The sequence below is a fragment of the Diadema antillarum genome, unplaced genomic scaffold, assembly GCF_040938485.1.
Source record: "Diadema antillarum isolate AM-2024a unplaced genomic scaffold, OU_Dant_1.0 scf00000072, whole genome shotgun sequence".
Classification (NCBI taxonomy): Eukaryota; Metazoa; Echinodermata; class Echinoidea; order Diadematoida; family Diadematidae; genus Diadema; species Diadema antillarum.
In genome coordinates this window covers 1,847,964-1,867,021 of record NW_027270961.1, presented here as the reverse complement: position 1 = coordinate 1,867,021, position 19,058 = coordinate 1,847,964, and the positions used below count along the sequence as shown (strand labels likewise).

The following is a 19,058-nucleotide window of genomic DNA, read 5'->3' as shown; positions in this document are numbered from 1 at the left end:
TGAACAACTATAAATTAGATATACTGAGGACAGAGTTTCAGAATTTGTGATAATTGGGATGAAGAATAAGAATATTTTCAAAATTTAGAACTAATTGCAATGAACAAAGATGATGACATGGCAGAGTCACCATAAGAATGCCTGAGTTTGGGCTCAAGGAAGCAGAACAAAAGAAGAAGGCATGCATAGATTATACACAGGTGAACTCGCAAGCAAGCGGTATTGTAATGGAATTACACTGCTACATTTCTGGAATATGTGAACCTCCTATGTCATCATCCTTGTTCAGTGTAATTTGTTTAAGATTTATCAAAGTATTGTTTCTCTGCTCGAGAACCACAATAAATTCCACAAATCTATACATGGAGTTGTTGATTTATGTACTACATGATGAGAAATTATGAAAATCGTCTGGAATGTCCCTTTAAGGTATCAATGACTTGTTTTCCCTTTTTAAAGTAAAATAAAGACGAACATCAGTGACTAATAGAGTACTTCGCAAAACAATTGTCCTCAAGTATTTGAAGACCTGTTAATTTTCAAATGGACTGAGGATTAATTTATATATCATTCATCAGACATACAGCATATTGTTTGATGCAAGTTAAAAGCATACAAGAAATGTTTGTACACTCGTATGCTGATTGAAAGATACCTCATTATTTATGTGCAATGCCAAATGTAGAAAGAAGTTTATTATACAATTGTCAGAAATAGAAAATCAAATGATAAATCAATAGCCTAATCCATATTTACTGTCGTATCTAAGTCAGTCCATAAAGGAAGTCCCCACCGGTTTTGATGAGAGTGAAAGTTAAGGTACTACAGTGTACTCCTGTTATAGCAAACTTGGTTAAATAACAAAATTCTTGTTGCAACGGAATTGAATTTCAAGTTTCAAAATTGTCTTCTATATATCTTTATACACTATACAGATTGACTGTCAAAATTTCAACATGACAAAAGAAAACTGCTGGTCCTGTGGACTTCCTTATAATGGGAATTCACTGTAGTATTTTCTATGAGCCTGAGGCACTGTAGTATACTGGGATTGTACATGAAAGACACAGGACATGTCACTTTGCCATCCAACAGTTGTTTATCAATCCATATTTCCTTTTTCATGCAGCTGATTTGGGATGGTTTCTCAATTACACGTATGTACTGCATGCCACACAACAGAAGTACAGTTGCACTTGTTTATTTATATCTACTCACATTTGAATGATATCTGCCACATTCACGTAATTTCCATCACACACTGTGTGTGAAATGGATGCATGACAAATATCCCCAAGCAGTTTTCCTTCCTGCTCCCCATGACTTTCACCATAGGACTATCATTCTCAACAATGACTTCACTAAAATAAATACAACTACAATTGAACCTCTCTTATCCGGCCTCCCTTTATCCGGATCTCTCTGTTATACGGACGCAATCTCGCCGTGATTTTTTTTAAAAATAATTAAGGGAGGAAAGGGGGATTCCCAACTCCTTGAGAACTCCTACACAAACACACATGAATTACATATTACTTCCAACATGATTAACATACATTACATCAAATTTCCTTCCAAATTGCTTACCTTCAGACATTTTAACATCCCCAAACATCCCCAAATGTAACAATGAAAAGGTTGCAGTATATTTACTACATGTGGTACTACAATGGGCTACATCAGTACATGTGTATACATGTATATGTACATGTGTAAAGCATTGAGTCTCCCGTATCCGGCCAAATCCCTTATCCGGATGAGCCCCGGTCCTGACTTGTCTGGATACGAGAGGTTCAACTGTACATCCTTTAGATTACAAGCCACCAACAGCATTGGGCACAGTTGTTCTGGGCTTGCGTGACATTTAAGTATGACATTGAATTGTTTTACCTACTAGTTAAGTAAATCATCTGGTTTCATAGCAGTAACAGAGTATGTTTCACCTTATCGTCTTACAGGTGTCCACTTGTGTCGCTATTCTGACATATTGCAGCGAAGTGGAGTCTGTAAGAATGGAATGCTGCTCATCTTCAAGATCCTCAAGGTAGTTTGTTCCTCACTTTGTGCTTTGTGAATCGTGATTCAGTGACACTGTCTTTGTGATGATTAGTTGTCAATATGTAAATTATGGCATCACGATCTGGACAGGCTTGATGTATGTAATATGTATGATTTACGTGTATTTTTTTTAAAGGCTTTTGGTGCATAATTAAGAGCTTGAAGTGCAGTCGTAAAGCTATCACTTTTTTTTTTAAAGTCAGGATACAAACAAGTTTGTTGATTACACTATTTTGATGCATATCGAGTGATGATTTTGTGGAGAATTACGCCCATATGTACAAATGATGTGATAAAATGCAACAAAATGTTCAGTTAGGTAGGCAAAGTAAAAGGGCATGAACATTACTGAGAGCAATAGTGCGTGATGTGTTGTGATGGTGTGCCTTGGCCTGTGATACTTGGTCAATAAATTACCCTCTGTAAACTACCCTTTATATATGAAGGGGAAGTAGTCTTTAACCAAGCTTACTAGTGGATATCCTGTTAGCATTATTGGCCAAGTAACTGTGGCAGATACCGCCATTTTGTAAAGTACTACTTTGTGGTCTTGGGAAGGATTCTTGAAGTGAGTAAATGCAGGAATGTGCTGTCTACTACTTACTGACCCATGCACAGGGCAAAGTGAAAGCCATACCCCTGGCCTATGGAAGGGATTTACTGGAGCCTACCCCAAACTTTGACTGCCATGTAGCCAAGAACTCTGGGGAGGAGCAACCTGGTGCTGCTGTCATCAGACTCTTTGACTCATCTCAGGTGAGACTTAGGTCAAGCCACACCCCATGGACTGGTGGGGTCAGCCTTGGCATCAAACAGTTTATGATCTCCCAAGGAGAGCATTTTGATCTTGGGTGTCTGATAGCAATTCATGAACACCTTGGTCACAACTTGTACCCCGTTCCAAAAGCCCTAAGCTTTTTGTGTGCCGCATTATTCTAAAACTGCAACACATGAATACTCTTGAAAAACATGTTTTTCAAAGCTGTGTAACTTTGTATAAGAGTCGTTTATGGTAAAAATACACTACAGAAAATCACAAGCTTTGCAGTGATGAAGATTTTATTAACAAGCTGTGGCTATGTCACTGTCAATGTACTGTGACATATTATGTTTTATTGATCGGTTTGTGTGCGGTTGTACATTTGAGCATAATATACAAAGTTTGCAAACATGTGCGAATGTTGCAAACAAAAAATTAGTGCCGGTCATGATCTAATCTGAGACCTGATAGAATTTCAATACTTCATCAGTCCACATTGAGACTTTATTGAAATCTGATATTCATCATCTTCAGGTATTTCACATATGTACAAAACTTGACAATTTTTTTTTCCCGAAAAGTGAGTTAAACATGTTCCTAAACTATTCAAAATCTTTAGGACAAGCAAATTCCAGTCTTTTTTATAAAAAAAACTTTGCTGTGGATAATGTTGATAATGTTAGATAAAGGAAACCAGCACATTTATAAGTTGGACTTGGATGTTTTCTTTTGTTGTTTTAAAGCATGTGAATAATTTAGACCCTGGGTCTTAGAAGGGATATTCTTTTTATTCTCTACCAGCTCATGGTATTAAGTGATGTCTTTGGGATACCACTATGAGAAAGAAGACAAGACTTTGTTTGTTTGTTTTTGTGTTTGTGTGTGTGTGTGTGGGGGGGGGGGGGGGGAAGGGGTTGAGTTGGATGGGGGTGATAGCAGCACCAGCTTACCAAGTATGATATAGTTGGTGGGGTGACAAAACCTCGTATCTCAAAAATGGCAAATGTTCAGGAGAGCTAAAAAACATGGCTGCCATAACATGTAAGTCAATAGAAACAGCCAACTTTTATTCATCATTTGTGACCTTATTTTTGCAGATGGGCATATAAGGATTGGGAATTACATAGTAATGGTTCCTAGCTTCAATATAATGAAGAAAACTCATTTTCACCAAATATTGAGATACAAGGTTTTGTCACCCCACCAACGATATGCTCTTCCAAAGTTGAAGATTCAGTGCAGGTGCGGCTTTCCTGATTTCTCATGCCAGCACCTCTGTTTGGATTGTGTTGTGATATTTCCTTCCCACATCAGTACTTGACTCCACATCCTCCATGGGTTAGTGCTACCGCACACTATACGACTTTCGGTCGCACAACTGACTGACTGGTCGGAAATAAACAAGCATGTTTATTCTGAGGCTATTGTGATTTATTTCGGATCCAAAGTCGGGTCAGTCATGCAACCGAAAGTCGTATAGTGTGCAGCGGCCCTTACACTGTGTAGACTTACTTTTACATTCCTTTGTCCTAAAACATCCAACATTCCAGTAGATTAGAAGAATATTACATGTTAACAATTTCTTGAATGTTTTCCTGTGGTAGTATTTTGCCTTAGATGCAAAATATTGTAATTTTTGACCTACCATGAACATACTTATTGTTGATACTTGCTTCAACAGATCTTCATCTATGACTTTGATACTGATGAGGTGGAGTTTCGTCCCAGACCAAGGAATGTCTGCCCGTTTGCTGTAGTACATTTTACGTACTCCGACGGTGGCAGTGCGTCGTCTGCAACCACTACAGCAAGTTTCAATAGGTATTAAAAGCATGACACCTAGTGCTTCAGTGTGGGAAGGGAAGGGGTTTGTTGCATTTTCATCTAAAACAAGACAAATACTAAACAAACAGAAGAACACTGCGTTCATCAGTAACCATGATGTATGACTCACCAGAAGTCAGTCCTTGTTTTAGATGTGATTGTCAGAATTCTTTCAAGCTTTAGCTGAATTTGTTATTGTTGTTGTGGCTTTGTAAGTTTATAAAATGGAATGAATCAAGAAATCAACCAAAGGCAGTACTTTATGTTTTCTTGGGAAAAGTGTGAGATATTTTTATAACTGTTTCCCTCATCAAAGAACAGTTGTACCTAATGAAATTGTGTTCAAACTTGCATTCTGTTTGGTAATTAATGCCTAGTATTTTTTGACCCAGTGGTTTACCTAATTTGCTAAAAAATATTAAATATTAGATCTAAACACTTTTATGACTTGATGTAAATCACCACCTTCAAGAAAGAAAAAAAAACAGAAATATTTGACTCGCAGTCTGTATGAATTGTGCAAGTGCCTTAATGTAAGCCTTGTGAAAGGTCTTTATGTTTATCATCTTGTCTTGTATCTGCAGGAAAATGCCTTCTACATCCAGTGACAGTACTCCCGCGAGGAGCGTGTCTGTCCCAGAGACGATGAGCCAAGCAGTGGTGGCGCCCTGCTTCCCTAGGGATGACATCATGAGAGAACGCCCCAAAGGAGATAAGGATAAGCCATTCTGTGAGTCAAACCTACCATCTTAGATGATAACTGACCAGTGACTTTACTGTTTGAAAATCAAATCAGGGCTCTAGTGCATAAAAAGATACAGTCAAACATAAGTCAGAAAATCCAATGTAATTCAGGTATCGGCCACTCAGAATTGAGCATTCAGAGACTATGTTTGATTTTGTGACTTAAGTTTGCTCTCTGCTGTTATGCAACAGGGCCCTAGTCTTTGTAAGCTTGTCAAGGGTATAACAAAAGATATATCTTTCACATGCCCAGCTAGGCACTCATGTCACATTTATACCCAACAGTGTGTCTCAGTCATTCAGGGCAAGTAGATGGGTAGGTTCGTAACACCCGGTTGTTCTTTGTGTGTTTGCCTTTATTTGTTTAAAATATTTGTGTAAAGAGAAGAGATATGAATCCTATTTCATTTTACCAAGTGATTGTGGTTTTTCTAGTTGTATTGAAAAATTAAAAAGCACTGTGAAACTGGCATTGATGGGTGAACCCTGTTCATTTTTTTACAGTGGTTAGATAGGCTACCACTTTAAGTGCCTGTAGGGTGTATCATGTAGCTAGCAGATGAATATTTACTAGAAATACTATCCGCCAAACAAAGTCACTTCCTTTCACAAGCTGTTTATGATGTATCATCGTGTGTGAATGTTGTTGATCTGATCCTAAGAGAGAGCTTTGAAAGACATGGACTGACACATGAGGCAGAGAATTAGTTGACTGGATGAAATCAGAGCCAGCTCTGGTACAAGAGCCTCATAAACATATCTACTCTTATTTCCTCTTATGTGTATCAGTGGATATACCAAAAAAATGTGTTGTTAGATTCCTATAAACATCTATAATTACCTCATTTAACCCTATTAAGCCCAAGCTATTTTGACCCCTCGCAGGCCCAAGGGGGGGCACATTGTGCCCCCCCTATATAACTTTTTTATTATTTGATGTATCATCGTCATATTTGGCACGTGGGTAGAGTAACTCATACTCTACATGACCGTACATTTGATTTTTCACAAGGTCACCCATGGAGGGCGCTATTAACAAAAATATAAAGAAATACATAGGAAATATGGTAAAAACGTGATTTTTTGGTATAATTTCTTTATCCCCATTATATGTGTCTTATTATAGACCAATCATTTTCATATTTGCCACAAATGATAAGCAAGTGGAATTTTATTATTTGCTATGTTCGAAATTTCTCAAGGTCACCACATGGGGGCGCTATTCATATCAACATAGTGATACATTATGAAACCTGAGATGAAATGTTTGGGATGGGTACACGTACAGTTATGACATTTCATATTTGCATAATAGTGGAATTTTGAGATTGCAAATTGAAAATATGATAAACTAATGATATTAGAGGCATAACTTGGGTGAAGGAATCAAAATAACTCAAAATATAAGGGCAATCTGTAGAAAATATTATTGTTTTCAATTATCTCTATTATATCTATTGTTTTATGCCTTTGTCACATAAAAACAAAGGAAATAATAAGAAAAACTTTCCAGGACCATGATTACTTCAAATTTTGCTTCTTCAACAAATTTCAGCCAAGAAACACCCATTTCATACACTGTAATGCTGTTAAATGAAATGGGAACAGAAAAAAGATGCAAAATCTGACTGACATGGTTGTCAGTTTATGGTTGCCATGGCAACCAGCAACATCAAATATAGCCAAATTGTATATCAAAATGTTCGCAATAAGATTTTAGGAAAAGTCACCAAATTTGGTTGAAATCGGATTAAGGATGAAGGAGTGGCAAACGAAAATCTGGTAGGGGGGGCACAATGTGCCCCCCCTTGGGCTTTATAGGGTTAACCCTAAAAAGACTGGGGGGGGGCCTAAAAGGCCCCCCCCCTCGACATTTCGCGCGATTACTCAGCAACACGCAATGCTCTCGCCGCGATGCTCCATGACTTTTTTCTTTTGAGTTTCCCGCACATTTTGACACCAAATTTGTGACGCCCGGGGGTACGGTTCTGAAGTTACATAACTTTTTGTACATGCACGTGAGACCGAAAATGGCTCAAAAATGTGATTTTGTGTACAAAGTCAATACAAATTGAGTTTTATCACATGGTTCATATAAATATGCTTATTTTTACTCTCAATGGCTAAAATCAATTTGTTTTAGTAGTATTATGCTTCAAAAAGGGTCTGCCACAAATTTTGCTAAAAAAACAACAAAAACAAAAGGTCGAAAAAACAAGGAAATACATAAGAAATTCATAAAACAATAGAATAAATAAGAAATTAATTTTGATACCGAATTTTTTTTCAAGTACATTTGCTAAGAATGCTACAAAGAATATCTAGACCAAAAATTAGCACTTTTGGAGCTTTATTTACTGATTTAGATAAAAAAGTCTGATTTCTTGCATAAATTAGCATAATTAATCAAAATAAAATAAAAGAAGACTATTTTGGAAAATTTAGATATACGATCTTGTAGATTACATCGCACACTACCATTGTGCAAATTTCCGCGGCGATCGCGCGATCCACGGCCGAGATCTTAAGGGGGGGCCCTTTAGGCCCCCCCCCAGTCTTTCGAGCTACCAAAATAGCCCAGTCTTTTTAGGGTTAAGGAATCTTTGATTCTCTTTGGTTGAAATTGGGGGATGAACTCCACAAATGCCTTCAGCGCTACAGTTCCCAAACTACCCATAGTAGTAAAGCACCCTATAGCGCTTGCTTAACTGCCCTCATTTGGTATGCAGGTGGTATGTATATGTACTGTAAAAGCTTGGCTTTCATAGCGAGAGATGACCTTTGTCTGATGCAATTGCAATGCTAATTATTATGGCAGTGCCTGATGTATAAACTGGCTAGCCGATCATGATTGATCAATAAAATTTTTGGGCAATGATATCAACAATGCCCTTAAAATCAGTCCATCTGCATACTGTAAAATGAGGAATGTTTGCATGCATTTTAATTTTGCGAATTTCTTGAGCATTAAGATTTGCGAAATTAAAATGCATACGAAAGTTCTTGTCTACACTGTATGCATTGAATGCCAGTGGCAATTCATGAAAATTCCATGCTGTGGATATATCGTGTTTTACAGTAATACATCTCCTGTTCTTGTTTCTGTGCTTGTGTGCAGTGATGAAGTATGCAGAGTACTCAGAGAGGACCTACAGGTTATGGGCAGGGAGTCTCATCAACAAGAATGGCAGCAGCTGTAGGGTTGCTGTGGTGTCTTTCAGTCTTGCCTTCCTACCATGCAAAATGTGAGCACATGGATGATTCTAGAGATCTCTTGCTTTCTCTCTCTCCCTCTGTCTCTTTGTGTCTCTTCCTGTCTCTCCTATTACATCTTGCATCTAACCCCAAGAGGTTTGGATATCTTGAGTCTTCCTTCTTTTATTAGATGATTACCTTTAAGCTAGTCAATATATCTTATTTCTCTGTTGATAAAATACCAGTGATGGATTTATTGATTCATGTAATATGCTGGTTAACCCTTGAAGGGCCGGGCTTTTTTGGCTCCCCCCCCCCCCAAGATTGTGTCATAAGATGTTTTGAAACAATCAATTTCTAATTTTAATTAATTGATTATGCAAATTAAGCTCAAGATCATATTTCAGCTTAATTAAAAGCATTGAGAGTCTAATTTTTGATCTGTAAATCTGTTTTAGCATATTCAACAGTTGTACATCACAAAAACTTCCAAAACTCATTTCAATTCTTATGTATTTTATTGTTTTCAGAATTTCTTATGTATGTCTTTGTTATTCAACTTTTGTTTTTTCTTTGTTTTTTTCATTGGAAATTGTCACTGATCACTTTTCTACCATAATTAGCTTAAAATTAATTGTAAAAATAATCAGGTTTTTATGACTTTCATGACAGAGCACTGTTTTCCATAGGAAATGTACACAAAATCACAAAATTGTGCCCATTTTGGGGTGATATTCCGTTACAAAAATGGGCATGGCTTCACAAAAGTATGCGCGAACTTTGCAAATTTGGTCTCAAAAGTTGTGCGAGGCTTGAACAAACAAAGTCAAGAAGCCTCGCAACGAGGCCTTCTCGTGTTACAGAATTACAGCGCGAAACGTCGAGCCCCCGGCCCTTTTAGGATTAAAGTAGTGGACACAAGTCTGTCCAATATATATGTGAGTAGCTAATGTTTTAGAAGCCTTGGAAATATACTGGTATGCCTAATTTTTTCCAGAGGAATTAGAAAAAAATAGCACACATAACTCAACTACCACATCACCGCAGTGATTACATCTATGGCAAGGTTATAGATTATTCCTTCTTTTATGGCTGTGGTATCAATTATAGATTACAGAAGAGCTTGTGTTGAAAGGACTTTCTATTCCTGTATTTCATTTGTATGGGTTTGTTTCAACACCTGTCATGCTTCAGCTAGTTGTAAGTGTTCAATACAACCTTGTCAAAGACACTTCAACATTGTGGTGGCTTAATTTAAAAACAGTTTTCTCACTGAGCTCTCTAATAATGTTTAAATGAGTGAATAAACACTGATCATGTAAATGTTTTGAAAAGATATGCTGTCACTACCAAGACACCTATATGCAAAGCCACCATTGTAATCAAACTTTTCATTTATTCTACACAGTTTGCCAAACAGTTTATTTTTACACTATTGTCCATGAGAGAAATGGAATAAATACAGTTAGTATCAATCACATTTTTTTTTTAGTTTCATTTTGTAAACTATCTAAAAAAAAAATGGAACAGTGTAGAGCATGAAGCTCAAATTTGTTCAGTTGGATATACAGAGACTATGCCTTAAGTAGCATTATGAAAATAGCAAAGGCATGCAGTATGTTAAAAATGCTTTTTTAGATATTTAAACGGGATGCAGGTCATGACAGAAATGAAGGTAAAGGAGAGATGGTATTACATCATAGCAGCTTCTTCATTTGATAAGTGGAAGCCTTCTTATTCATGTTCTATCACGCTGTCACCAGGCCTGAAAATCTGGCGTCGCTGAAAGCAGTACGGAGCAAGGATCTCAGTCTGCCGACGAGAGTTTTCACTGGGGCCATTCCCATGCTGTCACGAAAGAAGGAAGGTAGGACATCAAATGTGGGGAAACATTAAATGGTTTTAAGTAGTGCAGGGTGGTCTAACATGAGTCTCACTCCACTATACAGACAGAAAGGTAGGAAAGAGGCTGTGCACTCAGTGACTGCCAGGAATACGTGAATTGCTCTGGGGTTTCTGACTTGAGCCCCACTTGTTTAGTCATCATGATTTACATAAACTAAATATTCATCATTGCTGTTTCCAAAGGATAACATGAATATTTGAAACAAGGCACAAATGATAATTAAACCAATCCTGTGAAGAGAGTTTGAGTACAAAAGGAAAGGAGTATAATACAGGTAAGTCAGTTGTTGAGGTGAACAAATACAACAGAGAATAAGTTTGATAGAAGAAAGTAAAAGGATTGAAAGTGTGCTAGGTTAGGCAGTGGTTTTCATGGTGAAGTGACCTGCCACAAAGTGTACGGACAGTAATGTTTATTTGGCTTATATGAAAATTTCTGGTTTTACAGTATTGATGAGAAGTGAAAGTATGTTCTGTGAGAATATACTCTGTAACACCACTTGGGCAATCTTCATGTCCAGTGTATTTTCACAAATACTGTAAAACGAGGAATGTTCGCGTGCATTTTAATTTCGTGAATCTCGCGAGAGCCAAGATTCGCAAAATTAAAATGCACGTGATAGTTCCTGTCTACACTATATGCATTGAATGTTATCGCAAAAATTTTATGCCGCGAAAAAGGCTGTCTGCTCCAATTCGAAAAAATTTCATGCCGCGAAAATATTGTGTTTTACAGTACTGCAGAAGTTCCACTCCCATGTTGCGCTATTGTAGTGTGTCACATTGCATGCTAGGTTTTCGGAAAAACGTTAAACCCATTGAAGAAAACGAGCAGTGCTTAAGTTATGCCACAGTAAGAGAAGAAGGATTGTATAAGCCCTCTGAAGAAAGCACAAGCTGGCCACAACTTTGACATGTGCTCATTTTGGGAAGAACAGTTCCAGTTTGTTTAAGTGGTGTGCCATTCCTGGCATTTGCTCATCTTCCTATCATCCTCAGATCAAGCCAATGGAAAGTACTATCTGTATGCCGAGCTGCAGTCCCTGGATGAAGATGACGCAGTGTACACCAGATTCCTGAACTACCTCATGTCCAAACACCTGGTAAGTCATTGTGTCTCATCTCGTGGATCTGGAATGTCATTGAAAAGAGCATCACTGTGATGGAATGACAGCACTTTGGTGTTGTAAATGACCATCAGGAAGAACAGTGTCGGAGACTTATGTCGTGAATTGTCAGTAGTTGAGAAGTAGCCCACTCTAAGTTTTCTATCTTAGCCAACTTGAGATGTGGCTCATTCCTTTTGCCTGTATGGTCACGTATTGTACCTTTTAGTAACCTGCAACATGTACTAAGACAAGGTCATTTCTGAAATTGTGTGATTGTATGTGATGATCGATCTTACTTTATATGCTAAACTCTCATGTCATGATGATGTTATGAAGGGGCTGAATTACCACAGTTGCCAATGTAGCTGCCACAGGCCACGGTTGGCTGTAATCACAACAAAGGAAGCTTACACTTGTGAAATTTTGTAGTTTAACCAAAATAGTCATGAAAATGCCTTGTGTGATTCTCATACAGGAAGTAAATGCGAGAGCTGGACAATCCTGTCCTAAATAATGATTCAAATATTTTAACCTCCTACTTCGTGCAGACAGATAGATTTGAGTGATGAGATTATTGATACTTTTACAGGTTCTTAAGAAGCCACTGAAGGAGAACTTGATGCTGTACATCTTGCCTACTGGTGACATGACTTCAAACTTGGGCCTCACGTCCACCTCCTATCCCAAGATGCTGCACTGTCTCTTTGAGTCCTGTGTCCCAATGGTCCACCATTTGACCGGTAAGTTTTAATGCTCCCTTTGCACCCTCTTCTGCCTTATGGAATTCTCAAGAAGTTATTAATAAACATCACAGGATATAAGACAAGTACTCATTCAAAGTCAAGACTAAATATGTTTTTGGTTTGGTTTTTTTTAGTGAGCAAATGAAAAATTTAGGAGCAATCAATGTGGTTTCTCTCTTCATTCATAACAAAGCCAACTAGGAGTGTATCTCACCCAAATATCATTACAGCAAGTCAACACTGAGAGGAAGGATTTTTTTTTGTTGTTTCTTTGATCAACAGATGTAAGTGTGAGGCAAGCTAAGCACAAACAAAAGATCAACCTCGAGTCGGCGCCCATTCATGACATCGACAAGGATCACGTGAAGAGAGCAAGATTCCAGGCGTCGTTGGCAAGGCTCTTTACCGAGCAGAATCGCGAGCTGAAGGAAATGGGTGTGAGAGGGGACGAAGAGATGCAGATGTCTGACCTCCCAACCCCCCTCAATCATGATAGGCAAGAGGATATGAACATCACCAGTGCAGTGACTGAAGAGCGTGTCTTGGACCACCAACACAACATTCATTCTCAAGTGGGTTATGGGGCCAAAGGTCAAAGTGGTGTTGAGTCAAAGGACCAGCAGGTTAGCAATCGCCCTGTGGAACAACACCCTAACGGTCACAACTCTGACCATCATAGGGGTAATAGTTCTAGGACTGACCATCAGCCAATCAATCATAGTCAGCCATCAGAACCTCACCCGAATAACAACCACATTGGTCACAAAGACAAACATCAGAGCCATACCCTCAGGCCTGACCACTGTCCAGATCACGTCCGGTCAAATAGTTGGACAGACGGTTTCAGTGGAAGCCAGCATGTAACCAGTCGGTCAGATGACCAGCAAGCAGATCGTCAAAGGGATGGTAAGGGGCTAGATCAGCAGCCCATCCCAAGGCCACCAAATGAGCGTCGGTCAAGCCACCAGCCTGTGGGTAATGTCCAAGGCAACAACAGGTCGCTGGAGCGCCAGCACAGTTACCCGAAAGCGAAAGCTCCTCACCATGCCTCTAAAGATTCCAGACATCACACTCAGCAGCTCTCACAGAATACAGATCGCTCTCAAGGTAAACCATGCTGAGTTTTACTCCGCCATGCCAAATCTAACCCCTGCAACCTTCCAGTAATGTTCATGTGTAGATAGCCAATGAACTGATTACATTTTGAGAGACTCCAGAAAGGTCACCAACAAATACCAAAAATGTCACCGTCAGCATAGTAACTCAAATGTATGAGATTATATCATTTCATGCCGTATGCAGTTGTACGATGACATAACAATCTATTGCATGCATGCATATCATACAATGCTCTACCCAAATTGGTCGTTTCTCATGTCTTTGCTAGAGAGAAGCTGTATTGTGTGGAGTAACTGTGTTATAAAGAGAGACTCATACCTATTTTCCATACATCTGCAATTCAAACACGAAACTAGCTGAGATATGCCTTAAAACTTCTTCAGCTTGTGTATGGATGAACTCTGATTCAGCTTGAGAGTTAATTGCTATAATTCTCATTATAATGTTCAAATTTTATGTGCAACAACATTTTTCCTACACTTTTATATAAATAGGGACCTGTATCCCGCCAATGGATTTTTACATGTGCGTTATATTGGTAATCATTTTTCATTTAGCTCCAAGACAAGAACTGCCTGCTCAGATCAAGGAGGTGGCATCAAAGGTGCACAAAATGCTGACCGGTGGCATTGACCTTGGCTTACTGGGACCCATCGGGGGCAGCGGGAGTGGCCAGGTCAGCCGCCCGGAGACGGAGGACGAGAAATTGGCCCGAATGAGGGCCACCCTGCAGTCACTGGTGGCGGAGAGGGAGAGGCTGGCCAAGCAGAATACAGGAAAGGTGTGGGAGTATGCTAACTTGTGACCAGGGAAAGGGATGGGGTATTGGGATGTGAGATAACTTGACAAGAATTGTGACTGCCTAGCTCAAAATCCACAAAAAATTTTCTGCATAGTTTAAAAGAGTAAGCTGCATGCTTTCAAATGATATGTGACTCGTGTGTATGTTATATGTTATATGTGACTCGTGTGTATGATATGTTATATGTGACTCGTGTGTATGATATGTGTATGTGACTCGTTAAAATGTGACCACTCGAACCCATTCAAAAAGTGAATGAAATAATAGAGAGTTAGGAGGTTCAGTGTCATAGAAAAGGGAGAAAAGAGGGTTTGAAAATCAGGGTCACTTGGGTGTGCTTTGCAGAAGTATCAATGAAAACGTTCTATTTCGTAGTGAAAGCTGCGCCTGTCTGAAAATAAATATAGTGCCGAAAAGCTGCTCATATAGCAATTTTGTTTTTGTTTCAAGCTGCCAAATTTTGTCAGAAGGTAAAGAAAACATTAGTCTCCCAGGTAGACAAAGTTTTAAAAAATTGAGTTGGTATGGAACCCAAATGACAACTTTGATCCATTACAGAGATCCTAATCTGCAACTTCTGAGGGGTTTTGAGCTGGGCAGTCACATATGCATACTGTAAAATGAGTAATGTTTGCGTGCATTTTAATTTCGCGAATTTCGTGATAGCCAAGATTCACAAAATTAAAATGCACATGAAAGTTTTTTGTCTACACTATGCGGATTGAATGTTAGAGGCAATTTGCGAAAATTTCGTGCCGCGAAAAAGGCCGTCGGCTCCAATTTGCGAAAAATTTCACGCCGCGAAAATATCGTGTTTTACAGTAAACAGCTTGTCAGCTGGAAAGTAAAAAAAGGGCATTCACAGCTTATACTTTGTGCAATATTTACAGCATTCTACTTCCAAACTGCCTGCCTTTTTGTTAAAAACAAATGTCAAGTGCACGCACAATAGTTGTTAAATCTCTGCTAGTATAGTTGGGCTAAGGCGGGATGATCATGTACCCTCCTGAATTATATGAAGACTTTGCACTATGTCCATATATATATCAGAAAACTGCACAATGTCAGAACATATTGCACATCATTTGTACAAATAGATTTTGATATGTAGAAATATTTCGATTTCTTAAATCGCAAGCTTGATGTAGGTTACAAGTTTTTATTTTTTTTACGTGTGCTTAACCCTATATGGCCCTTGCGATCTCAGCCATCAATTGTGCAATAGTGATGAAAATTGGCATGCACATTGAACATCACATCTCCAAGAGTGTTTTTTTTTTCCCAAAAAGCATGGTTGTTTTCTATAGATTGTGCTAATAATGCTAATTTATGCGTGATATTTTTTGTGCATCAGATTTTAAGTTTTTAAATCCCTTAATAAAGCTTCAAATGGGCTTTATTTTCTTTAAATATTCTTTGTACCATTAACACATCTACGTAAACAAAATGCAGTATCATAGTGAATTTTCTTTGTTTTATATATTTGTTTTTCATTGTTTCTTTTTATCTAGAATAGTTGATGATAACCAAAAGGTATGTTATGTCAGAAAAACCAGGAAAAAAAATTACTCTTACATTTCTTATAAACCGATAAATTGTACACACAAAAGTCATCTAAAACTGCCATTGTCAGTGACTGGTCACAAAATTATGCTTATGGCACTACAGAATTGCTGTTAAATCTCACCAAGCATACCCCGATTTTCGTGAATAGGGTCTCCAAATGTGAGCAAGATGTGAAAGAAAAGAGCCATGAAATTTTAGTGAATAAAAAAAAATTGAATTAATGCCAAAAAAAACTGTTGAGGGGTCTTATTGATACCCTTCTGCCATTGCTTGGGCTGCATACGGTTAAAGGGATGGTATAGTTTTGATTAAGATGGGGCTTGAGGTTTCCAATTTTTTGTGAGATAATGAGAAACCTCTTATGAAATATGAAAGAGCATACAATTCTTAAAGGAATTAGTTTACTACCAAGAAGTCCATTTCATTAAAACTGGTTTTGAAATGGTTGAGATATTCAAAGCAAAGTGATTCAAATAAATGGTGGGACCCACTTTTTATTACGATCGCTTTGTTTTACTTTTTTTTTGAACATCTCAGCCATTACAAAGCCGATTTTCATCAAATAAATTTTGAATTCCTCTTAGAATTATATGCCTTTTAACATTACATTAGTGGTTTCTAAGTATCTCGCAAAAAAAATTAAAAGCTGCATCCTCATCTCAACCAATACTACAGTATTGGTGGAGATGAGAATTGGGCCTTCAACTTTTTGCGAGATACCAAGAAAATACTTATGAAATAGTATAGAGCATGCCATTTTAAGAGGAATTCAAAGTTTATTTGATGAAATTCGGGTTTGGAATGACTGAAACATCCAAAAACAAAGTAAAACAAAGCGATGGTTATAAAGTGTGGGTCCCACACTTGTTAGAATCGCTCTATTTTGGATATCTCAGCCATTTCAAAACCAATTTTCATCAAATAAACGGTGATTCCTCATGGAATTACATGCTCGTTCCTATTTCATACGTGGTTTCTCATTATCTCACCAAAAAATGTTAGAAACCTGAAATTAGGTCTCAACCAAAACTATACGATCCCTTTAATGAGTTGGAATTCTTAGCAGAGACTATTTATAGCAGATTTTTGTCGAGCCCACCGGAGGTGCGGGGAGACTAAGGGATCGCCTGCGGCGTCTGTCCGTCCATCATCCGTAACGCTACAAAAACTTCAATAACTCTCTACTGAGGACTTCAATTTCAACCAAACTTGGAGAGAAGAGTAGTTATGCAAAGTTACACATTTTTCCAAACATGAAGGTTACCTCAAGGTCAAAGGTCACAGGCAGGCTTCAATGAACTGCAGGGCCCAATGTTAAGTTTTTACGGCACGTTTCGATTATGGCTCAAAACTTTTGATGTATATGTCTGTTTGTGACCAAACTTGGATGGTAGATGTCCCTTGGGGAGTTGAAGGTCACCACAAGGTCAAAGGTCACAGACAAGGGTCAACAAACTTTATGGGTCCAATGCTAAGTTTTTACGGCGCGTTTTGATTATGGCTCATAACTTTTGATCCCTTTGTACATTTTTGACCAAACTTGGATTGTAAATGTCCCTTGAGTTGAAGGTCACCACAAGGTCAAAGGTCATAGGCGGGGTCAATGAACTTCCGGGAGTTAGAAAAACATTTTTGCTACGCAAATGGGTGAGACACATTTTGGCACTTGCCTTGGGTTTTTTTTTCCATTCACCATTACATTATGGCCACTGCCACATTTGATTCCATTGCCACTAGCTATTGCAATCCTATCCTTTACATGAAAGCAAAGTTTTTCTGAAGTAGACAAGTTTATGACTATCTATTTCTCCCCCTTCTTCATTATCTTAAGGACTTTGTTTAGCAGTGTGGTGTCTCAGTTAAAACACAACTGATTCATAAATGGATGAAAAAAAAATCATTGAAGCATGAAAAAATTTGTGGGATAAATGAAGTTTGGTAAATCCCTGTACATACATTTTGTTTCCACTTTTTTAAAGTATTAAATGATCATTTAAAACCACAGATTTTTTTCTTTGTTCTTTTAATTTTATTTGTACTACATACACTGGCAGCATATTGGATTGTGAAGTATACACATACCAACCAGGCATGGTTCTAGATATTGCTTCTAGCAATGGACTGGTGCAGTCAAGTCAGGATGGGAAAGTTTGCCTTCTCGTGTTGTTTTAAGTCAAACATCTGGTACGGATCATTGTTTACTGTGCAAACTTTCTAGGTGCAATGTCCTGGTCTTTTTAGCTATCCATGCTTCTGCTAAGGGTGGCTTCAAATCGAGACTGTATATCAAATTACTTAATGCTACTTCACTCTTGTCTTTCCTTTTTTTTTAAACTGCTTTAGCTGATTTGAAAGTATCGTTAAAGGATGATTGTACTTAGAAAAAAGCACCTTACAAAACTTGAACTAAGGTTTGATACACAGCTAGAAAGGTATTCCTGTTGGCAATGTAAGTATGCAAGAAAAATGCATTGGAAATGGCCAGTTTCATTTTTTGCCAAATCATGATCATAAAGCAATATTTGTTAAATGGATTATGGGAGAAATTTATCTAGATATTTTGAATGATTTGATGGACCGCAACATTCTGCCAGATAAGGTAATAATCTGATTGTATGTCTATATTCTTAGTCTTCTTAATACTGCCATAGTGTATGTTATTGTTTTTATTTCATATGAGATTCTTTAAATTTTATATGAGATTGAAGTTGACGGAACTTAAAGGGAAAGTCCACTCCATGTTAAAGTTGACGTTCATAGAAAGAGCAAATCAAACAAGGAAAACAAAGGTTTCAAAACAACGAGAAATGAGATATGTCTATGATGCTGAGCTTCTGTTCAAAATCACACTAGAGGTAATAATGTTTTTGCAAGATTCCAAGAGAGATGAACACAGATCTCTCATAAATTTTTCCCTATTTTAAGTGAAATCTTGAAAGAATAATTTGTGCCTGATGCACCAGCTCTGCTAACTTGACTGTGAAGACTTTTGATATGAAGGAGATTGCAATTGCTTAAGTATTGAACCAAAACATTGTTTTCTCTTTTTAAAAAAATTTTTTATAGACCAAAGGGATTATTTTGAGACAGCAGTATCTCATTTACCTAACTTGCACGCGTAAGTAGTTGTGGTGAATTACGCAGTTGTATGAAAAAAAATTATATAGCTTGGACATTCTGTAACTCTTGCCATATGTTTGATTTCAGTAGAATGTCCCCTGCTCTGTTTGATT

At 37.9% G+C, this 19,058-nt stretch overlaps 1 protein-coding gene across 1 annotated transcript in view; it reads left to right on the top strand.

Moving 5' to 3' along the window:
- LOC139717148 (uncharacterized) overlaps positions 1-19,058 on the top strand; it is a 51,662-nt gene that overhangs the window by 10,790 nt on the left and 21,814 nt on the right. Inside the window, exons 5-14 of the mRNA XM_071628649.1 lie at positions 1,959-2,044; positions 2,677-2,814; positions 4,500-4,639; positions 5,227-5,372; positions 8,505-8,631; positions 10,345-10,448; positions 11,486-11,589; positions 12,185-12,335; positions 12,621-13,445; positions 14,015-14,238. Coding sequence (XP_071484750.1) covers positions 1,959-2,044; positions 2,677-2,814; positions 4,500-4,639; positions 5,227-5,372; positions 8,505-8,631; positions 10,345-10,448; positions 11,486-11,589; positions 12,185-12,335; positions 12,621-13,445; positions 14,015-14,238 — 2,045 coding nt within the window. The remainder of the gene's footprint in view (positions 1-1,958; positions 2,045-2,676; positions 2,815-4,499; positions 4,640-5,226; positions 5,373-8,504; positions 8,632-10,344; positions 10,449-11,485; positions 11,590-12,184; positions 12,336-12,620; positions 13,446-14,014; positions 14,239-19,058) is intronic.